Source organism: Anomalospiza imberbis, chromosome 9, assembly GCF_031753505.1.
Source record: "Anomalospiza imberbis isolate Cuckoo-Finch-1a 21T00152 chromosome 9, ASM3175350v1, whole genome shotgun sequence".
In the NCBI taxonomy this organism is placed as follows: domain Eukaryota; kingdom Metazoa; phylum Chordata; class Aves; order Passeriformes; family Viduidae; genus Anomalospiza; species Anomalospiza imberbis.
In genome coordinates, this window is record NC_089689.1 from 16,984,627 (window position 1) to 17,006,274 (window position 21,648).

Sequence of the window (21,648 nt, forward strand, 5' to 3'; positions counted from 1 at the left end):
GCCTGTAGGAAGCATTCCTATGCCATAGAAATGTATTAATTTGCAAAAAGCAGCCACCAAAAAACGTGAGACCTGATGACCATTTTCACCCCAATGTTCAACATCACTGTGCATGCACTGCATTCTAATGAAGTGCCTTATGTAGCAAATTCCAGGACAGTTTGAATAATCTGACAGTCTAATTAACATTTCAGTCTATCAAAGATTTGCATTCAGTGCCAAGAAGCTCTTTCTATGTATGCTTTCTAAAGCATGGGGTTGCAGACTGCAGACACCCCTTCAAAACATCATTTATCCGAAGAATTAGACTTGGCTGTTTAGTCCATTTCTGCATCTGCAGTAGAAATTGCTTTAACTTTCAGAGAATCCAAACTTTCAGAATTGAAAGTTTTCACAGAAATCTCTCGAATAGGCTGTATTTAAGCCAGTTGCCTATCAGAATGCTCTACTAAGAATAGTTAGGTAAATATTTCTTTATTAAATGATTAATTCCATAAATAAATTCTTTTAATTCATTGAATATAAAATTAAAATCATTTACAACTTATTCCAGTATTACAGGGGCTGAAAGGGGTAAAAAAACCTCAGAGGAAACAAACAAACAAAAAGCTACAGTTTGATAAATAAAATACTCAGCTTTAAAACAACTGATTTCTGTTTGCCATTAAACTACAGTTGGTACATAATAGCTGCCACTGTGAACACCCCACAGGTGCCCACCTCAGGAAGGAATGTAACTTCCAACTTAGTTGGGAAAGGGTGGGAAAAGATTGAAGGAAGGGGAAGAAGCATAGTGTTAAATTGAACAGGATAGAAAAGTTTTCATAACCGGAACAAAACATTAATCTGATCACTTACAAACAGAAAACAGTATATAATTAGATAAGGTGCTCCAAAAAGAAGCAGTAAAGTTGCTCCAGTATTATGAAGCTTTAAGTATGCTTAAATCTCTGTTGCATTAGTGTCCAGTTGCACAGTGCACTCCTGTAACATCTCGATGTTGCCCTCAAATGGGCAAGGCACCACTTCCGTCAAAAGTCCTTTCTCCGTGGCTGGGTACTTCAAAATTCTCTTTTGCATCCCACCCCCAACACAAGTTAGTCCCTAAATTTATGAATGTCGTTGACTAGTCTGTAGTAGGGATAGGCTTCATTGGCATGCGGACAGTTGTAGTTGCATCGGCAGGACTGGATCATCATGACACTCTTGGTGAAGGTTTCCCCGTCATCGCAGCGGAACCTGACCTTGACAGTCCTGGTCTGCTGGGGTGTGCAGCACCTGCCATCCACGCAGGAGCCACAGTACTTGGGCCGGTACTTCTTCACACTGGAACATCCAGCATAAGTAAACTTCACCGGGGAGGGAGACTTCCTTGTCTTGGTACATTTCTTTCCCTTCTGCAAAGGAAAGGCAGTAACATTATTAGCAGGAGATCCTTTTCCAGTCTTTATCCCCTACCTGAAGCAGCTTAGAGAGAGGAGGAACACCAGAAGAGTCTGTATTTACCTTTAAAGAGGCATAGCTGGGCTGGCCACATGGCCTCACTTCACATATCCTGGTCTCTTTGATGAGCTTGCAGTCAGGATTGTCATTTGTCACCCTTGTGGAGATGCCAGTTCCACACGTCTTTGAGCACTGGGACCAAGAAGTTGTTTGCACGATGCATTTGGGATTCTCAAAAGTTCGGCTTTGTGGCTCGGATCCAAAAACTGGAAGAGAAAAGGAGGGGTTAGTCTAAATATATTCTCTCACTAGGTTTCTTTCTTTCCCGTGGGGTCTAAGGGGTCCAAGGTCTAGCCACCCTCTAGCCTCCTCCCCTTAACTGTCACCCAGATAAACCCACACTCACCGGGTAGCATTTTCAGGCCTCCCTTCACAATGGCAATTAGCTCATTGTTCCTGGTTAATTCGCCTTCGGAATCATCCAGACCAAACTCTTCGCTGAAAAAGCCTTCCAGCTCCTCCAGTGCATCCTTGCTTTCGTCGCAGACCCACTCCTCGCAGCACTGCCCGGGCACTTTGACCAGCCTGGGGCTGGAGCAGCCCAGGTTGGGAAGAGAGAGCTCCTGCGGGCAGAGCGGGATGCAGCCCACAGCTCCATCTATGCACGTACACTGGTGTTTACAGTTCGGCTGGAAGCTCTCGCCGTTCTGGTAGATTTTGGAGTTATATTCACATGGTCTTCCCTCTGACTGTGCTGCAGAGATCAACAAGAAGGGAAAGAAGGGGGTGAGCGGCGGGAATCGCTGGTTTAAGCACAGGTATTTGCTGGTCTGTTAAACTCAATGTACGGCGGAGCTCCCTACAACCCCCCGGGGACGCGGGGCCAGAACAATAACTTAGTCAGGAATCACTTTTCCTTATGTGCGTTTAGCGGAGCCCAGACATACTGAATCGCATTCCAGACTGCTGAAGTCATGTGCCTTTCTGCCAAGCTACCGACAACAAAGCATAACCATACATGGGCTCGAAATTACCGAACCCCGGCACCGCGGGGCGCGGGGTCCGTCCCAGGGGAGCGGGGTCGCCGCTTACCTCTGCAGATGCCCTTCAGGGCGGCGGGGCTGGCCCCGAAGTTGCACTCCAGCCCCTTGGTGTGGTCGCAGGGCTGCGATCGGCTGCAGTCCTCGTTCAGTTGCTTGGCGCAGACCTTGCAGCAGCCGCAGCCGTCCGGCACCAGCCCCACGCCCGGGGCGCACTGCGGCGTGGCCGCCGGGCACTGGCACACGGCGGGGCAGGGCGAGCCCAGAGCCTGCGGAGCGGAGCGGAGCGTCCGTGAGCGCCGGGAGCCGAGCGGAGCCACCCGACCCGCCTCCTCTCCTCCTCTCCCTCCCTCTCTCCCGGACCGCGGGAAGACCCGCGGCACTTACCAGGCGGGCCAGGCAGAGGAGAGCGGCCGCCAGAGCGGGCCGGGTGCCCGCGGAGCCCATGTCCAGCGCCGGTGCAGCGGGAGCCCGTGTGAGCGCGGAGCGGGAGCGCGGCCGGCGCGGTCTGAGGCGGCGGCGGGCGCCACCGCCTTATATAGGGCGCGGGGCCGCCGCGTGCGCCGCGGCGCTGACGTCGCGCGTTCCGGGCCGCGGCCGCGTCCAGCGCTCGCGGCATCCCAGGAATGCGGCTGGCGCGCGCCCGGCCGCCCCGCCCCGCCCGGCTCCCGGCTCCGCGGGCCCGGCGCTGCCGCGCGGGGGGCGCCGAGGCCTCTCCCCGTTACGCGGGGTCTGCGCCCCGTTCCCCGCACACAGAGCGCGAGGGTGTCACCGGGAGGGGCCGTTCGCAGCGGGGGCTGTGCCGGTGGCGCCCCGCGACCGGCCACCTGCGCGGGCAGCGGCGGGGGAGCTCCCCGGGCCGCCGTGAGCGCCCGCGGCTGCCCCGCGCTGTGACACGGCCCGCAGGGTCACCCGGCCGTGCCGGGGTTCGCTCCGCGCTGCTGCTGCTGCGGTGCGAGCGAGCATCCGAGCGACTCGCGGCGCGGCGGAGCCCGGGAGCCGGGAGATGCCCGGCGGCACCGATGGGCCCGGCTTCCAGGCCAGGAACGGGATGACCACGCAGCGAACAGCCCCCCTCAGCCTGTGTATCCCCGGGTTCTCTGTCCCCCACTCGAGTTGGGCGCCCTTGAATTGTATTGCCTCGTTGAAGTTTAATATTTGGGGATAGGGAGGAGAGTTTCGGCTTCTGTTGTGGCGTCTTTTCTTTTCCTGGCTGTAAGTACTTCCAGATGGGATTTAGACCCCAGACGTAACAATATTTCCATATTTGGTATAGCAGTAGCCCGCATTTTTCACATTTTTCTGCTCTGTTATCCAACCACAAAGCATTCTTGACAGCTTCAGATGTTGTTAAATATAGCCTTAACTTCTGTTCCCAGGGCAGGAAATTCTTTGGAATTCCTGTTTTTCACGCAATCTGTCTATCATGATTTAGGAGAACTCTGCTGGAGGAGCCAACTGGCGTTCTGCTGCAGCTCGCTTCTTTATTGAAATAGCCCAGCAGTTGGGTCTGCTGCCCAAAGGCGTTACAATGAGTCCCCATTCCAGGGATTTTTCTTTGCAAATTAGATTACTGTTCCCAACACAAGTTTGGGGTTTTTCTTGTCGCCTTCAAGGCTGGAAGGTAGAGAAGCTTATTCAAAAGAGGGGCAAAAGCTTGCAAAAACCCCTCCAAGGCCATGAAAAGTGGAGGGGGAGAGGGCGAGTGGGACAGCGGGCGAGGGGGATGCGGAGAGGAGGGCTGTGATTAACCTGGTTGCGGCATTCCCGTACAGCGGGACGGGCAGCCGGGGAGGGGAGGCAGCTGCAGCCCCGCCGCTCGGAGGAGCCGAGCCCGGTCGTCTCGTCGCCTGCCCGGTGCCACGGCCCAAAGGGTGACAGCAAGGACGGTGCGCAGGGCTCCGGTAAGTGCCGCTCCCGGGGCCGCGGGCCCGTTGGCTGTTCCCCGTGCATTCCCACGCCAGCGGGAATGATGAGGCACCTTGTGGGACCCTGCCGGGGCCGCAGGACGGGGGAGCCCGTCCGGGGCGGCGGGAGCGCTGCGGGTGCTCGGTGGCAGCGCCGGGTGGTCTCGCCTCGCCACCGCGCACCTGCCGCTGCCGTGAGGACAGCCCGGCTCTGCCCCGGCTCTGCCCCGGCTCTGCCCCGGCCCCGCAGCGGCTCCGCGGGCGGCACGGGGCGGGCGGCGCGGGGCCGGACCGGACTGGATGGGGGCTAGGACGAGGCGGGCTGGGCGCTGTGCATGGGGCAGCCTCTCCCGCAGAGGGATGCCGTGACCCCGGGGACGGGGCGGTGCCATGGGTGTCCCGCAGGGGACAGGATGACGCTGCCCGCCGGGCTGCGGAGCCCGGCTCCTCCTGCTCCTCCTCCTCCTCAGGGATGTCCCCGTGGCCCTGGCCGTGCCCGGCAGAGGGGCTCACGTCCTCAGCACTGCAGACCCTCCTCCCGGCCGCGGCCAGGCCCCTGCCCGGGCCAGGCCTCATAGGGAGTTCCCGTTTTAGCGTTTTTCCCCTACTCAATTTCTTGTCTTCAAGGTTTTCTTTTCATTCAAGTAATTTGACTTGACGTTTTACTTTGTGGTGGTTTGGGGAGTTGGGAAAGGTGTTAGGATGAAAGCTCCAGGAACACTTTGTCCAGAACTTAATAAAGCGGCAGTGGTTTTGTTCATTACTTGTATGCCTCAAAATTTGGCCAGAAAAAACAATAGCTGAGAGGGAAAACCGGTCCTTAGTGATATGCAGATCTCTGGAGACTGCCAATATGTACCATGTAGTGCCATTTCTGATGACAGAAATAATTTTGTGTGTCCATCAAGAATTGGAGAGAGACCACCAGCAAGCTTTGATGCCTGCCAGTTATGGTAGTAATGACTCTCCATCCCTACTGATTTAGCTGAGCCCCAGCTGGTGACAAGGAGGAGCAGGGCTCTAGACTTCAAGCTGTCCACTATGCTGGTTTTCTCTTAGTTTTACAGCTGTATGAATTTTTCTGTGGTACTTTAGTTAAATCCAAAGTGCTTTTTTAGATGGGGAATCTGACTGCTACTTTTTTCCCAGGATAACTCTTTACACAGCAGCATTATGATGAGGAGGAAAATGTTTGTGATTCACCACCTTGATTAATGAAAATTTTCAAAAAATTTAAAACATTTTGAAAAAGAAGAAGCTAACACACTATTTCGTGTGTAAATTGGCCAGTTTTGCTTTTCAGGGATTTATGCAAACACTTGTTTGTTTAATTACATTTAATTTAAGGACATGCACCGAGCATTTTTCTTTGATCTATGACTTACACAACATTCAGCAAATGCCACAGGAAAAGTCAATGAATAGTGCCTTTTCTCACTTGGTTTCATGTCTTACCACACATTCACACGACTTTGATGGGAAACTAACTGAACCTACATTTGCTCAAGAAAAGGTCACTTCAAAAGCTTTGAAGAACCTTCTAACATACCTGTCCCGAATTTCAAGGAGTTGACAACACTTGAGATAGGTTGAGTTTGTTTGGAGTTCAGGTTAGACTGTGACCCTTCCCTGCACACAATTGCCTGTCTCAAACCATGACCCAGCATTTGCACTCCAGGCTGTGCCTACATATCCTGGATGTACATCAGGAAACAGGAAGAAGTTTGGGATATCTTCCTTTTTCAGATTTTGTTCAGTGTAATGTTCCAGAACTTTGTTTGCCTACTAGGAAATAACCCCTGCTTCATGTCACAAAGAGTACTGTTTTCTCACTTTTGATGCTGTAGGGAATCACTGGGACCTTGGCTAATGCAAAGCAGGAATTTGACGCTGTTGGCTTGCATAGCAGCTATTACAGATTTACTGAGTATATCCTGTCATTTTCACAGGCCCGTGTCTCTCCAGGGAAAGGACTTTCCAGAGAAACAAATCAAGAAAAAAAAAAAACTGGCTTAATTTCCCTCCACCCAGCAACAGTTCTTCATAGCTGTACATAGGGACCAGGGAGCAGCAAGAAGGGGTGAGTGGGACAGAGGCTCCCCTGGTGCTCCCACTGGCAGTAAGTATCCAGCTCCAAACTGGAGCACACCAGAAGTTTACAACCATGTGGACTCTGGAGAAAAATATTACTAAATCCAGCATCCAGCTCTTCTTCTGTACTGTGTTTAATTTCCTCTTTCTCTTTTGCCAATCAATTGCTGTGTGTTTCTTCCATCTCTCCTACCCTTTCTTCTCTTTTTTGCAGTTCCAGTCTTTTCACCACATCCTTCCCTCTTCTGCTATGTCCTGATTTTGGCTGGGATAAAGTTAATTTTCTTCCTAGTAGCCGGTACATTGCTGTGTTTTGGATTTAGGATGAGAAGACTGTTGATAGCACACTGTTTCAGTTGTTGCTGAGCGGTGCTTGGACTAAGTTGAAGACTTTTCAGCTCCTCTCCCCACCCCACCAACGAGGCTGGGAAGCTCAAGAAGCTGGGAGAAGACACAGCAGGGACAGCGGATCCCAGCTGGCCAAAGGGGATATTCTGTATCGTATTACACGTGGTCAGGATGTAAATTAGGGGGAAGCTGGCCAGGGGCCACTGCTTGGGACCTGGCTGGACACTGGTCAGGGGATGGTGGGAAATTGCATTGGGCATCACTTCTTTTGTATGTTCCTTTTTACTTTTACTATTAGTATTTCTTTGCATCCTTTTCTGTTCTATTAAACTGTCTTTATCTAAACCCATGGATTGTAGTGTTGTTCCCAATTCCCTCCCCCAGCCCGCTGCAGTCCATGAGCAGCTCTGTGGTGCTCAGCTGCCTGCCGGGTTAAACCACGACAGTGTTTACCTACCTTGGGCTGGGCCTCTCCCGCAGCCTCTGCCAGGCCACTGGTTCCTGCTGCACTAAATCAGTCCTCCCTGAGTCAATGGCTCCTCTCAGTCACTCACAGGAGGTGCAAATCCAGTGGGGCAAATTAAGCATAGCAATGCACAGGCAGAGCAGCCAAGTAGCCAGGAGGCTTAGGCAGCTAAAATTCAAGTGGGTTCAGAAGTTTTTCCTTGCTTTGATTTGCTCAGAGTTTATGCTAAATTCTTTTGAGTATGGCATTTCCTATTTGTTTTCTTCCTCTTCCCTACTGCCCTCCCTTCAGCTAAGCTCATGCCTGTCAGTTTTTGTACAGTCTGTGCCTTGTTTGTGGTTTCTAACGTGGGGGGTTTGCTTTGCAGTATTTGTGCAGTGAGTGCACTGTGCTTTGTTAAGTGTGCTGCATTTTCCTCTGGCTGCTGTGAAGGTGTCATGGAGGTTCCCACTGTGTGGAAATGCAAAGGGGACTTGTGAGCCTCCTCATCCAGCAGGGAAACAGAAGGAAAATCTGATGTCATATTCAGTTGTGCTTATTTCTACTTTGGTGTGTGAACTGCATGGCTGTACTTACATGGATACAAGGATACCTGCAACTTACGTGGATAAGGGACACAGCAATGTGACAGAGGCTGGAAGCATCCCTGCTGACGGGTTGGCATGTTCCTGTTGAGCCCCTGTTGGGCGGTGTGTCTGTACTGCATGGCTTCCTCACACCGAGCTGGATGCAGAAACGTGCAGCAGTTACAGCCAGCTACTGCTTAGTTCCTCCCCAGTCACAGACTCAAAATGCCTTTGTCATGGTCATTCAAGGATCTGACTTTAACTTTACTTCAGCACCAGTGACTACCATTACCTCAGTGAGATGAGTGAATTACTTACACATGTTCACCTACTCTCATGCAGGTGTACTTCAACACTAGGCTACATCCAGAAGATGCAGTTTGCACCAAGCACCTCCCTATAGCTGAAGTTTGCAATGGTAAGGCTATTGTGGGCTCTGTCTCTCCATGCCACAAAATAAAAATCATCAGGTGGTCCTAGCTACACCTGGCTGCACATGTATTTCTTAGTTACATCTATTGTTTTCATCCCATGCAGTCATGAAGCTTGCAGAAGGTAGCAGTATAGCCTGTAATCTCTTTATAAATTCCAGAAAAGAACTCACAGCTGTGTCTCATGACTTACATGAAGGAGGCTGAGGTGTCAGGAGCGTACACAAGTTCTTTCCCAACATCTGCTGAGACAAAGGTCTCAGGCAGAGATCTCACTGCAGAGAATTCATCATCCCAAGTGATCTCAGTGGAAACATCTTAACATTAAACTTTGGTCTTCAGAGTGCAGGATTTCCCAATGGAGCAATGCATGTGCACTGACATCTGCTAAGACAAAATAACCAAGCTCAGAACAAAGTTGTTTATGATCACAAGGAGTTGCTAGAGCCAGCTGAACCTGAGATTGCAGTCAATTGGGCTGTGCCTGAGAAATCCTTGATCAAAGCACACTTCCAGGCTGTGATCTGTAATGGTTGTCAGCTGCAGTTGGCCTTAGTCTACAGCCTAACTGCACCTTGGAGACAATCAGCTCCTGCTTGTATCTGCATCGTGGGACTGTCTGCTCAGAACATGCACTCTTTGGTAGGTTCAGGTTTGTTTGTTTCCTTTTTCTACATTTGAAATATATTGCAAACCCTTCTTTTCTCGAAGGTGCTTTCTTTCATTATTAGTATTAATCACAACTACATTTCCTTAAGGTTAGTCTGTGTTAAGGGTATGGGAACCCTTTGCCTTCCTGCTGATGCTTTCCCTCTCTCCCTCCCTGCTGTTTATGACCTGACAGAATAGTTTTCTCTCACTGATTTGTGGACATTCAAAGGAGTTGCCTAGCTTTTGATTTTATTAACAAGTTTTTGTAGCTGTTTTCTCGAAAAAATAAGAGTATGTTGATTATTTTTTTTTCTTTGCATGCAAATGGGAGGAGAGGCCTGCTCTGGCAGGATGCTGAACATGCTCTGCCACACAGTGCTTTCTGTCACTTACTGCGCTTTCCAGGCTAGCTGCTGGAAGTGTCACAGGATTAATTTCAGAATCCACTAAGGTGCCTGTTGGCTTTGTCCAAAATCATTACTCATTCTCTGCTATGTACTCATTTTCTGTTACTAAAACACAGTGAGACCTTAGCTGTGTTTGCTGCATTACTGTTCATTTCTATTCTGCTCCATCTGGACTCCTACGCTTTTCCCCCTGGCATGTTATGTGAGCACCTTGCAGTGGCAGCTAGCTGTGTTCTTCTCTTGGGCATGCTTGTTTCATGAGCTAAGTGATACAAGGAAGCCAGCCACCACCTCCTCTAGGGACACTCCACTGCTGGAAATTAGTTGATTCTGCCTCTTGCTTCCAGTCTGTGATAGTGCAGTGGAAAAATCAATAGCAGACGAATAATTAGACACGATGTCATCCTTGCAGATAGGGAGGACTTGCAGGCAGACAGCAGATCATGTATGTGCCTTAAGAATGCTCCATCCTTCAGATGGAGTTATGATCCAAGAATGTGCAAATAGCTGCCCATCCCAGTGTTGCGTGCCTGTGATGGGGAAGAAGTCCTAAACCATCTCTAGACTTGATTAGCATACAAACACAAAAGATTTGTCTTGTTATGGGGACGTGGTTGGGGTGATTTTTCTAGGTGAGCAAAGAAGAAACTACATGAATGGAATCTTTCTTTACCTTCTCTCTGCTGGGGGCTAAAATAAAACTGGAGGGAGCGATCTGGTGAGAGCTGATGGACTGCTCTGAGGAAGGGTGCACACGTGGGCTCCATCCAGCAGCTGTGTGCAGAGCCACAGGGAGAAGGACATCTCTGAGGCAGCCAGGAAGCCTGTCTATTGCCCACTCCTTTCCCAGCAACCAGTGTTCTCAGGAAGTAAAAGGTTAGCAGAGGCTATCAGCAGACTACTTTGGTGCAGAGACTTTTTTATGACTGCATTAACATCACTTTTCCTGTTGTTGTACATAAGTTATGGCTCCAAGTGTCAGTGTTGAGATGAAAGCAGAAGCTCTTCAGCATGGAACAAGCATTAAAAGCTAGCTGATGTGCTAATTGTAAAAGAAAATTAGCGCTGGCTACCAACTATTTACTTTCAGAAAAATTTGCTTTTGTATTATAATTCTTTTAACACTTTGCATCCATCTCTACTCTTTTGTACGTGGTCAACCACAAGTTTGCCACTGTCCTCTCTCACTGCCTAACCTGCAGTCTGCTTCTGTAACCCCTCCATGAGCTCAGATCTCAGACTTACAGGAAAATTTAGAATCAGAGCAGAAAAATGGTGTATAGGATGGGTCTTTCAGGTGAGCAGTGTGTGACAACATGATGTTATCACATGTTAATGTTTGTAACTGGTTGTGAGAGAGCCTCTGGTTTTAAGGATGTACCCTTGAACAGCCTTTAACAGTGCCATGACAAAATAAAAAACATTGATTAAAATTGTGCCTCGCTTGTGCTGCTAAAAACACGTCTAGATTATACACACCGAAAACAGTAAATATTTAATGTACAGGTTTACTTTTCCTGGTTTATAGAAAGCTCAGTGGGCCTGACAGAGCAGCTAGACAGATGTGTTTATAACGTGCTCCCCGGGCAGGTACAATGCTGCAGTGTTTGGCCTGTGAGCTCTGCAGGGACATGCTTAAAAAAATAAAAGTGTTCCATTTACATTGGGGGGAAAAAAATCCTGAGAATGTTTCTATTAATATTAGCTGGTGTAAAATCCCAAACTCTACATTTCAGGCCTTACATACTTCAAAAATAGAGGACTGGGTGGTAGGGATGTGCAGTAAGAAGTGTTTCCTCTCTTATGTAGCCAGGGAAAGGGACAGTCATGGGCAGTTCTTCTGGCAGGAGAAGATCTTTGTTGCTGAAATGCCCCTGATGAAGGTGGGGAGTGCAATGAAGAGTTCAGGAGTGAGCAGAGCAGGGCAGCAAACCCCGTGCATGGGGAAGCCTGGGTAGGTGGGGATGCAGGCCAGAATGCAGTGTTTATAGTTTTCCACAGACAAGGACCTGGTGCTCAGAACCACGGCTGAGATTCTGGATGTTTAACAGGAGGCGTGTTTCTAAAAGCTGAGAGGAACCAGATGCGCTGGGGAAAGCAAAATGTGCAGAGCCCTCCCCACCCAATAGGTTGGACACACCTCCCACACGCATGAGATGCTGACAGGAATGGTTGGGAACCCACTTCCACGTTCAAGAAGAATTTTTTAATATGTTAGTTTTGACATTGCTTGAGGTATTTTCTGAGGACTAGCTTCTCTTTCATTATACTGACATTAAGGCTGATATATCTGGTCAAAATTAATGGCATAAATTAATTAGCATACATTAATTAATGGAAACAAGTGACATTTAGGTTTTGGAAAGTTCCCAAAGAATGGGTGGCTGCATCTGCCTCCCTCTGATTTCCTCAGAAGTTATCCTTAGTTGAGAAGTGAGTTTATTTCAGTAATCTGATTAAATAGTTGATAGCTTTTGAAGAAAAAAAACCCTAAAGTTTTAAAAGGAGATCTTGGGCTGATTACCTTCTCATCAATGTTTTCTGTTGAAGAAAAAGTAGAGTTAGGAAGCAGAAGCCTGTCTTAGGGCTAGCTGAGCACTTTATGATTAAATATATATAAGTATGTATAAAAAAATTTAAGTCATCTCAGCTATGTTGAGAAAGCCAGGAGTCCTGGTGAGATGGTTTTGCTTTCTCCCCAGCTTCACCTGCCAAAGACCTCTTTTCTGACTGCAGGTGATCTGCCATCCTGGTGACACATGGGGTTGGGGCTGTCCCATGGGTACTGGTTCAGTGCAGGACAGCACCTCTCCTTGGGGCCTTCCAGCACAGGGGTGAGGGGCTGCCTTTACCTTCCCTGGCTGCAGCTCCCCTGCCTGCCGGCTCCTTTTGGGACAACGATGCACAGACCACCTCATTGCCCAGGGAGCATCAGGAAAGGAGGGTGCCAGGAGAAAGGGGATCCTGGGCCGAGGACTGGCTCTGCTGCAGCAGCACTCGGGGCCACCGCACATCCAGGAGAAGGGGCAGAGTAGCACCATCTTTCCTTTGCAAGCTCAACCACAGCCCATTTTCCATTTATGGCCCTTTCACACTTCTTTGCTGTGCATCAGTTGTGAGCAGCACTGGCTCAAGCAAACCTGGCCTTGCTGGACCCAAACTGAGACTTGCTGATTCCAGCAGTCCTGCTGGCCTCAGGCTGCTCCCTGGAGCCACATTCCCTGCATTTATGACCCCCATATCCCTTGATGCTGGAGTGGCACACAGGGCTGCAGTAAAGCAAAAGCTCCTGTCCAGGCCCCCCAGGGGTAGCAAACAGCACATTAACCCTCTGTGAGACCTGGCAAGGACTGGTGACTCTCAGTGGGTTTTTATGGACACTCTTTCCCAAGTATCACACATTTAGGAGGCTGCACAGTTGATGCACAGTCAGCTCCTGAAGGGCAGCTGGCACAGTGACAGTAGCCTTAGAAAATGAACTAATTGTCAGCTCCAGTCTGGATGTCACCACCATTTTAATGCGAATGGACTTTTTCCTCAGCCAGCCTCCTGACTGAATGGGGAGCACAGAAACATCCCAATATTTATGGGATTTTAACTAGATTAGCTACAAACCTATAAAGCAAAGAAAGAGACAGTTCATCCAGTATTGGGGAGGGGAGTGTTAAAAATGCCACCTCAGATAAAATATTATGGGAGTTGAGTAACTGTAAATAAGAACTTCTTCTATGAAATAGCTTCTTATGTGAGCTTGGGATGAGGGCCAAGAGAATGTCTAGGGCTCAGGGAAATTTATTAGCCCAGATCAACGGGATTTCTGGGACTCAGGAGATGGGATGGCAAAGAATTTGCCTGTTGGAGTCTGCACTTACTCCATTCATGCCTGAAGCAGGACTTTCACTTATAAAACTTTAAAGATGGTTCGTTTGCATGTTTTACATTTTCTTGGTTCTCATTAGCAGCTACAGTTCTGACCTGGAATTTGGGAGAGCTGGGTTCAAGCTCTGGGTTTCCAGTCTGCCAGCATGGCCTTGGACAAGTCATTCATTTCCCTGTGCTTCAATGTCTCTCTGTAGACAGGAGATAAATGTTATTGCCCGACTCCTGGGGATCAGGAGGGTGTGCTAAGGATGAGGTACCTGAAGCAGAAGTAAGAATATGATGAGTGCTTGTGAATGCTAGGAGCATATGCAGAGCAGCTATGATGCACAGGTTGACCTCTCTCAAGAGGAGGAACGGTATTTTTGTGGGGAGAAATGGGTCTTCCCTTTGATTCCAATCATTTTAGTCAATGTCATGATTTTCACTAGTCAGGCACCTTTATTTTGTACCCTCTGCTGGAGCAATCTGGCTGTCCTGATGGAGTTAATGGTATCCTGATAATATCAGGTTCATCTTGCTGTGGATTTATTTTTTTAAAAGGTCATATGTACTTCAATAGCACCATTTAGGAACCCACCACCTTTTATCTCCCCATTTTTCATCTCTCTGTTTCCTGTTTACATCCTTCTGTTATTCTTTGCCTGTGTCCAGTTTTCTGTCTGGGTTCTTCTAGATGTGTCTTCCCTTTTATCTCCTCTGGTATGTCTGCTTCCACCTCCACCCTCACTTCCATATTTTGTCTGTGTTTTATTTTCCTTATGTTCTTCTTGGAACCCATCCTTAACCTCTCCTATATATTTCCCTTTTACTCTCTCTAGAGCCAAGAGCTTTTCAGTAAACATCATCCCTCCCTTCTCCCTCTGACTCACTGCCCACTGACAGTGGAAAAATTTCATCATGAAAGTGATGTAAAAATCTCCCAGTTTAGAGTGCAGGGCAGGTTAGGATGACCTTGCTCCGCCTGTCACGTGAAGAGGCACAGAGTCTAATTCCTCAGCCAATGCCTATTTGCCGGTGTATCTCCCATTCCACGCTCCTTTGCTCTCACAGCAGTTTAGGCACCTCTGGGTGTTGTAGGGATGCTGCCCCGTGCCCTGGATCCTCCTGCTCCTGTACAGTGCCTGTTGGTAATGTACTTAGCCAAAGTGTGGGAAAACTCTCAGACTTGAACTTTGCTTTGTGTTTCCATGTCATATGAAACTCATTGAATATTTGCCGTCCCTTCACATGGCTGCTGCTCTTGGATTGCACCAACATATGTGAAATCTATTTGGTCCCCTTTTTAATATGCTGCTTACACTATAAATACAAAACCAGGCAGTGCTTCTGAAGAGAAATAAATGTAATTGTGGTAGTGGTTGTTGTTATAAATAGTGCAAAGGATTTAGAAGCTATTTAGTTTTTTGGGCAGGATCCACAAGTGTTCTGTGTATTATAACCTTAAAGCTCTTGTATTTAGCTATCAAAACCTTCCCAGTTGTGATTGGTCCAGTTTGCTCATTACTGTTTGGCTCCAGTGCAGGGTCAGGATGCTCTGCTCTTCACGGGAGCAGGGCCTGGCCTCCAAACCTGTGGTGTGCATCTGACCTGTACATGCACACAGTACCTTAATCATGTATTTGCATGTGTAACCAGTCTATTTGCATAAAGAGCCATGGTATTTCCACACAGGAATTTTTGAGGTTTGTTCCCAAAATTAGTGCTACATTTTTGCTCTCCTGGAGTGAAATGCAAATATTTATTTATTGACAGAGCTGGAGCTGATTGTTTTCCCTGTCCAAGTCTGAGATGTCTGTTCTGTTAGATGAAAACAAGCAGTATTCCGATTTAGTTTTAAAGTGCATTTGTTCATAACTGCATTTAAAACAATTAGTGCCTGCACTGTGCCAGTCCCAGCAGAGTGCTATATATATATATATATATATATATATATTTGTGTGTGTATGTGTATCAAAAAGGGCTGAACGCCCAGAAATTCTCTTGGCAGCCCTGCTGTCTGGTTAGAAAAGGAAGTGAGCCACAAAATTTGAACATTCAGTTCTGAGACTTGAAAGCTTTCTGGATTTTATTACTGACTCAACAGGGTTTTCATTATGTATGTGGCCAAGATGAGAAGTTTACGCAAGAGGAACATATTGTAGTTGAATATGTTTGTAATTTTACACATTGTTAAATAATTGAGATAACTAGATGTCTCCTAAATGGACAAAATAAATTAGGTGTTAGTGGCAGTGGCACAGGCAGTCAATATGAAAGAGTGGCTGACCCCATCCAAAAGCTGATTTCCAGTGCAGAGGGGACCTGATTCAGTTGCTGAGGGACATTTTGCTGTTGATGTGAAGGACAGCCATCTTTCCCTCAGCTTGTCTTGTAGTCTCTTGCTGACTCTCAGTCTAGCTTCTTCTACTCCAGATGATAGCATCTTCAGCTTGCTGCTTTTTTTTTAACTTTACTTTTTAGTAAGCCAGTGCTGTTCAAACAGCAGTCTGAGGCTATGTTTCTCCTGCTCTCATTTTCATGTTCATTTTAGGAAGAAAAATATTGTGGGAAGCGAATTATCACGCAAAGAAAGTAAGTGTGGGATGCATGGAATAAGCTGTAAGTACAGACCAAGGCCGTGTCCCTCTGGTCTGGTGGCCTCCTGCAGCAGGGGATGTGCTGTTGGATCCCACCCTGTGGCCAGTCAGCTCTGCCACAAACCAGCTTGACAGCAATGTGAATTCCTGTCCCATAGACAACACGGTCCCAGCTAATTTTGCACTTGTTCATGTGATGGGTATTTATTCTTCATTGTCTTAAAAAGGTATTTATTTTTAAGCCTCTGTGGTCTCTGGTGCCATACAGTCTTAGTGCATGTGCTCTACTTTCAGTGGGAAACGCTATCTATATGTGCCTCTGCATTTTACACGTGGGAAGCCAAGCCATAGGGAAGATAGAAGATCAGTGGATAATTCAGGCTGGAATTCCGAACCCAGGGTGACCTCTCTCGTTCCTGTTCATGCCTGGTGTCTCTCTCGGGTGCACCACTGTGACCAGTCTAGCTCTGCCTTATGGATAACGCTCCAGAGGTGCCAGAGCTGCTCGGGGGGTGGGGGGTGGGCTTTGATGCTCCATGGCGACAAGCACCCTTCCCTCCGCCCAGCCGCGTTTGCTGCTGGCTCCTGCCCACTGTGCATGCAGGGAGCTGTGCCTGCATCACTCCTCCCTCCTACTGCAGCCCCGGGGCAGGGGAGGCGCTGGTCCCCTCCAGCGGCCACTGTGACGCTGTGCTGTGGCTGCACCGTGCCCCTCCCTGCCTTTGACAGCAAGCCCCATGGTCACTAGAACGTGCCTGACCTCATTTTCTGTCTATTTTAAATACTATATAGCTTTGGGCATATGACACCTCCAACATTGTAAATAGAGCTGGGTAACCTTTCATTTCTGCATCTGATCTGTTCTGTTTATTTTGTTGTGTATCTTCACGGTGAAACATTAATCTCTGTGCCTTTGCAAGCGATTCATGTGAGGCAGTGTTTAGTGCAGCTACAGTCAGTCCGTGGCGCTGAACCATGTGCAGGTCAGCAAAGCTCAGTGTTTCCTTGTTGGCACTACATAATTAGTTTCACTGAGGGTAAGCACCATATGCAAAACAAATGCACTTTTAATGTGGGAAATGCCGTGTGTGCCTGCCCAGCTGTGTACCAAACAGATGGGTTTACCAGCCTTTTCCCGCTCAGCCCTGTGCTGCTGTGCTGGGTGACCTGGGGCAGGACTGTGCAGTGGTTGGGATGCTCGCTGATCCTCATGCCCACAGCAGGGACTGCACTGCTGAGCTTTCCGGGGAAGCAGGGGGAGCTTGGGAAGCTGACAGTGCTGATATCCAGGGAGGTAACTGGGTGCTCCTTCCCTCTCCCTCACTGCCCTGAGAGCTCAGGGGTGTGTGGTACATGCCCAGCATATCCTGGCCCTGAGAAAGTTTTCATTTGTGGCTTCTAGTCTCAAGGATGTGGGCTGCTCCTGCTTTATATTTAATGTTTATGTAAGGTTGTTATGCTGGCTTTCTTACTATAGGCATTTTTGTTAGTCACTTCTGCCTGCTAGTTTGCCCTCTATTTTTGAGTCCACTGGATCTATTTCAGCCAACCACACAGTGAAAGTATTTGTTTCTGAGATATTAAGCCAGAGGCAGAGCCCAGGAAGGGAAGGTGAGGAGCTGGGGAAAGAGGGTGTTGCCAATGCCCTTGGGGAGCTGATGGCCTGAGCCCAGCTCCAGTTAGAGGCTGGAGGAGGAATCCAAGGTGGGAACGCAGAGGGAGAGGCTGTGAACACCCTGACCAAAGGAGTGTCTCCTTGGCGCTCATATGGTCTTCAGACACTGCAAAGTCCAACCGTAAGACACGGATCCATAGGAAATGAAGTCTCATTAGTTCTACTGCCCACAACTTGCTCATGGCTCCACCAGTGCTTCCAAGTGTTTGGTTTGGTAGAAGGGCCATTGGAAAATGGGCACTTGTCTTCTCTGAGTCACCCTACCTTTCTAGCTCCCCAGGGTCAGGGTGTTTCCCAGGCCAGGGTGCTGCTAGAGAAGGTGATGTCCAGCTGTCCGTCATCATACAGGCATCCGGCCTGCAGCTGGTGTACTGGCACATAGCAAGCCATCCGTTTCTTCATGTTTTTGCCAGAGATTTTACTAACCAGAAAAATGTGGCATTATAAGAAGGTTGTACCAGCTTGTTATTCATATCCTTTCCTGGGTAAGAAAGAGCCAGAAAGCATGTTTTTAAATGTAGCCCATGGTCAGATGGTGTGGCGAGTGCTGGAAGCTTGGGATGGTCTGGCAGAAAAATAATTTCCCCTTTTAAAACTGCAGAGCAGTCCTTGCTCCTCCACACTCCAGCTGGTTAGCTTGGCTGAACCACCCGGGCATGGAGACGTGGCTGGACCCACCCCCTGTGCCTTCCAGTACCCCTGGGTGAGCCTTTGCTGCTGCAGTTTGAAGGAAGGCTCTGCCCAGATTTTGGCTGCCAGAGAAGAGAGACCAGGGCAGGAGTTCAAAGGTGTCCTTTCCTCTTCCCTCACTGGCACCTTTGCAGCTCATTTGTGATGCAGAGAATCTGTGGGAATGTCAATGTCACCGTGGGAGGGTGAACATCCACACTGGGAATAGAGCCAGCAGAGCTCGGCAGGGAAGAGGGTCAGAGGTGCTGTGGGTGGTGTGCTGCCTCTTGGGGTTGCGCTCCTGTTGGGACATTTCCTGCCACTCAGTCCTGCTGTCCTCAGGAGAGTGGTGGGAGATAGTAGCGCAGGACCTGGGAGATGCTGCTCAGCAAAGAGAAAAAAAAAAGGAAAAAATACTTCAGGAGTATTGCTTGGGAAAAATTACCTGAATGCTTGGGCAATCACTGTTCCATCCATGCTAACAGAGGCTCAGATTTTGTGGAGCTGAAAGCACTGGCAAGCTTTTTCCTCCTGCTTGTGTAAAGCTGCACTTCCACCTCCTGTCTCCGCCGTCCAGAAACACAACAGCTCTGTGACATGGAGTTTTCCAAATGTGATACATTTCTCTAAAACTGCTTTCAAATGTTCCTCACAAGAAACTGTGCTACTCATTTTGCCCATGGTCCCACACAGCCGCCAGCAGCGTGGGTGCACAGCAAGGCTGTGGGTACAGCCCTGCCTTGGGCACAGGGAGCTGCCAGCCATCACAAACACAGCACCACCACAAGGTAGGGTATGGCTGGGGAGGTGCCATCAGTGCCCTCTTTGCCGTGCCCGAGCTGTCCTCGCCTGCTGGCCACCCCGCTGCGGGTCTGAGTGCTCTGCCCAGATGAAGCAGGCGGCCAGCAGCTCGTGGCCAAGCTGCAGCCCAGAAATGGCACATCTGGACAGGGCGTGTGAGCTGCTCCTGTGGATGAGCCCATGCACAGCCTGGGCTGAGCCAGCTCACCCCTGCTTGCTGGAGGGGTCCCTGGGAGGGTTTCAGAGGCATGAGGGCAAAGGCCACTGGAGTGGCTCTGCAGAGCTAAGGAATTCGAGTGAAATGCTAATGCCATTCTCTGATGGTCCAGCCCTGTGACCTTTCCATCTTCCTCTATAAATAGGCTCCTTCCTAAACAGGAGGGGAAGGCAGTGCTTCACTATCAAATCTGGTCCATTAAAAACAAAATGATGGAGAGATTTACCTCCTCTGAGCCCACCTGTCAGTGTTTGCAGTTTTACTATCATATTTTCCAACATCTTTCCAGTGTTTTTCTCTCTTCTGTTGCTGTACACAGAGGCAGAGGAAACTTGCCTGTGCAGAGGAAAAAATGAACCAGGTTTTCTTAGATGTTCTAATAACAGCCTGAAAAAGCTTCACACGTTGATCCCATGCCATTTTAGTCATCAGAGGCCTTATTTACAAGTACAGCTTACTCTAAAAAAACCCAAAGCAAAAGCTCTGTAGACCTTCTTTAAGTAAGTACAGGTCATGTGGCTGCTTGAACAAGAAAATCTCCAAAGAAAATTTTAAGTAAGTTCAAAACAATATTGTTTGTCTGTTAAAAAAAAAAAAACCCAAACACTAATATTGTTTTTTAGGAGAAGATGGTACCATTTAAAAATGCTAAATGAGTGTTACAGTACAAGTACCCTTTGCAGATCTCCTGGTCTTGTTTCATGGTCATAAATATTTTAACCTTTTGATGCATTAGTCCTTTACAGCAAAGCTATCAGCCTGGAAGGGCTGCAGCCACCTGGAACCCCTCGGGATAGTCTGATAGTTCATAGGCACGGACTTCAGGGAGTGAGATTTGTAAAATGTTTTCATTGCAAATGAGGATGAGTGGAGGTTGGATGAGAAGGATGAACAGAAGGCAGTGGTGCCAGCAGGGCATTGTGGAGCTGCCTGTCTTTGGCAGGCTCTTGCAGGTGACTCCAGCTGTCCTCATGAACTGCATGTGGAATTTCTTATTTAGTTTGCCTGTTTGAAGGCAAAAATTAAAACGGTTTCACTGGAGAGGACTGAGGAGGTGGATTCTGATAGCCACAACAGTGCAGCAGGGAGGTTAAGCAGCCTCAGAGGATTTGGAGCAGTGCTAAGACTGCTCTAAATTTTTCAAGCTATTAACAAATTGGAACAGTTGTCATCCTGGAGTGCACTGGGGTCCAGCCAAAATCTTCTTGTGACCACTGAGCTGCTGGCAGATTCTCTGATTGGTGAAGGCACAGGATCACATGCAATAGAGCATCACCTCAGTGTGGGCCAGAGACACAGATCATCTGTTTTGGCCTGCCCCAAAACTCTCTGGTGCAGAGAACGACACAGGTGTTTTTTGGAACAGTTAGAGGAAACAAAAAAGGTCAGAAGGGAAGAAGGTGAAGTAACACGTCAGGTACCTGAGGTTACACCATGTGTGTAATCAGGTGTCACACTGAAAAGAGACAGCATGAAACATCTGGACAGCATGAACATCCTGGTTTCATCTGGAATAGAGAGCAGCAGAGTTATATGCAAATATTTCATTAAGAAAATTAGCATCTAATCTGTGTGGGAGATATTAAACTTTGTTTCCAGAGAAGTCCTGCTTTTCAAAAAAAATTTTTGCCATCATACACACTGTATTAGTTACAGTGAAGTATTTTAGTAAAAGCAAATGTGACACAGAAGAGTCAGGGTGCCATTTGATAAACAATGGGCTGCAAGTTGTCAAGGGGAAAAAAAAGAGGCAAGTCTGGCACATGCTAAATCCATTCCTTTCTGTGCAGGAAGAAAAATAACAACTTCTTTCCCATACAGCTGAAGTCTTTCATAATCTGCGTTCCTCTAAGTTCGACACTGGCCAGCAGCAGCAGGACATGTGCCTGTAGGGATGCCCTTTGCAAGGAAAGGTAAATCCAGTGGGACACTGCCAGGCTCTCCATGACCCTGTGGCTGATGCAGGGGTTAGAAGCAATATTGGCAGCATCTTGATACAGGGTTAATTAGTTTTCTCTGCCAAAAAGCAGTAGGCAGCATCTGAAACACGCGGAATGGTTTTCTGTTGGGGCCAGGTCTACTCACAGTGCCTGGTGTGGTCAAAGGTTGTTTCTGTGCCTCAGATGCCTAAACTGATTTGTTTTACAGCATTACCAAATACTGACTCAAGATGGTGACACAAACAGTGCAAAGTTTGGATCTCATCTTTCTCATGTTGGCTGACAAGTTACTCTTAAAATAGCAATTATCTAATGGGGAAAATCCCACAGATCTAGGCAAGAGGACTGTAAAAATAGCCACTATTACTGGTAAAAGTCCCAAAGTAATTTTTGAACCATGCTGTGGTTAAGGACTGTGAACATGTACCTGTTATCAAAAAAAAAAAGGAGTGAAAGGCTGGCAAGAATTCCCTTTTAGTCTGCCTGGCATCAGTGAGTACCTGCAGGTCAGCAGAGAATGTATTTATAGTTTTAACCA

The 21,648-nt window shown here is 48.2% G+C and overlaps 1 protein-coding gene and 1 long non-coding RNA gene across 3 annotated transcripts in view; one reads left to right on the plus strand and one right to left on the minus strand.

Moving 5' to 3' along the window:
- Positions 1-458: 458 nt before the first annotated feature.
- On the minus strand, positions 459-3,028 carry CCN1 (cellular communication network factor 1). The gene is made up of 5 exons (XM_068199898.1): positions 2,871-3,028; positions 2,536-2,752; positions 1,850-2,197; positions 1,507-1,709; positions 459-1,397 (listed from the first exon to the last, which is right to left on the minus strand). Exons 1-5 carry the CDS (start codon positions 2,928-2,930, stop codon positions 1,098-1,100), a joined length of 1,128 nt encoding a protein of 375 aa, XP_068055999.1. The 5' UTR covers positions 2,931-3,028; the 3' UTR covers positions 459-1,097.
- A 1,230-nt stretch (positions 3,029-4,258) lies between these two features.
- The window catches only part of LOC137479452 (uncharacterized), a 31,850-nt gene continuing 14,460 nt past the window's right edge, over positions 4,259-21,648 (plus strand). The window contains exons 1-3 of one of the 2 annotated variants that reach the window (XR_011002264.1): positions 4,259-4,387; positions 6,340-6,509; positions 8,204-8,944. This is a non-coding gene — a long non-coding RNA (uncharacterized lncRNA). Of the gene's footprint in view, positions 4,388-6,339; positions 6,510-6,804; positions 7,132-8,203; positions 8,945-21,648 lie in introns of those variants that run through there. The other variant, XR_011002263.1, reaches the window with a different exon arrangement.

Excerpts from the sequence above, each read along its gene's own strand:
- CCN1 (XM_068199898.1), bottom strand. The coding sequence starts at position 2,930 with ATGGGCTCCGCGGGCACCCGGCCCGCTCTGGCGGCCGCTCTCCTCTGC. Across the intron at positions 2,753-2,870 it reads TCCTCTGCCTGGCCCGCCTG|GCTCTGGGCTCGCCCTGCCC; the intron begins GTAAGTGCCGCG and ends TCCGCTCCGCAG. Across the intron at positions 1,710-1,849 it reads AGGCCTGAAAATGCTACCCG|TTTTTGGATCCGAGCCACAA; the intron begins GTGAGTGTGGGT and ends TTTCTCTTCCAG.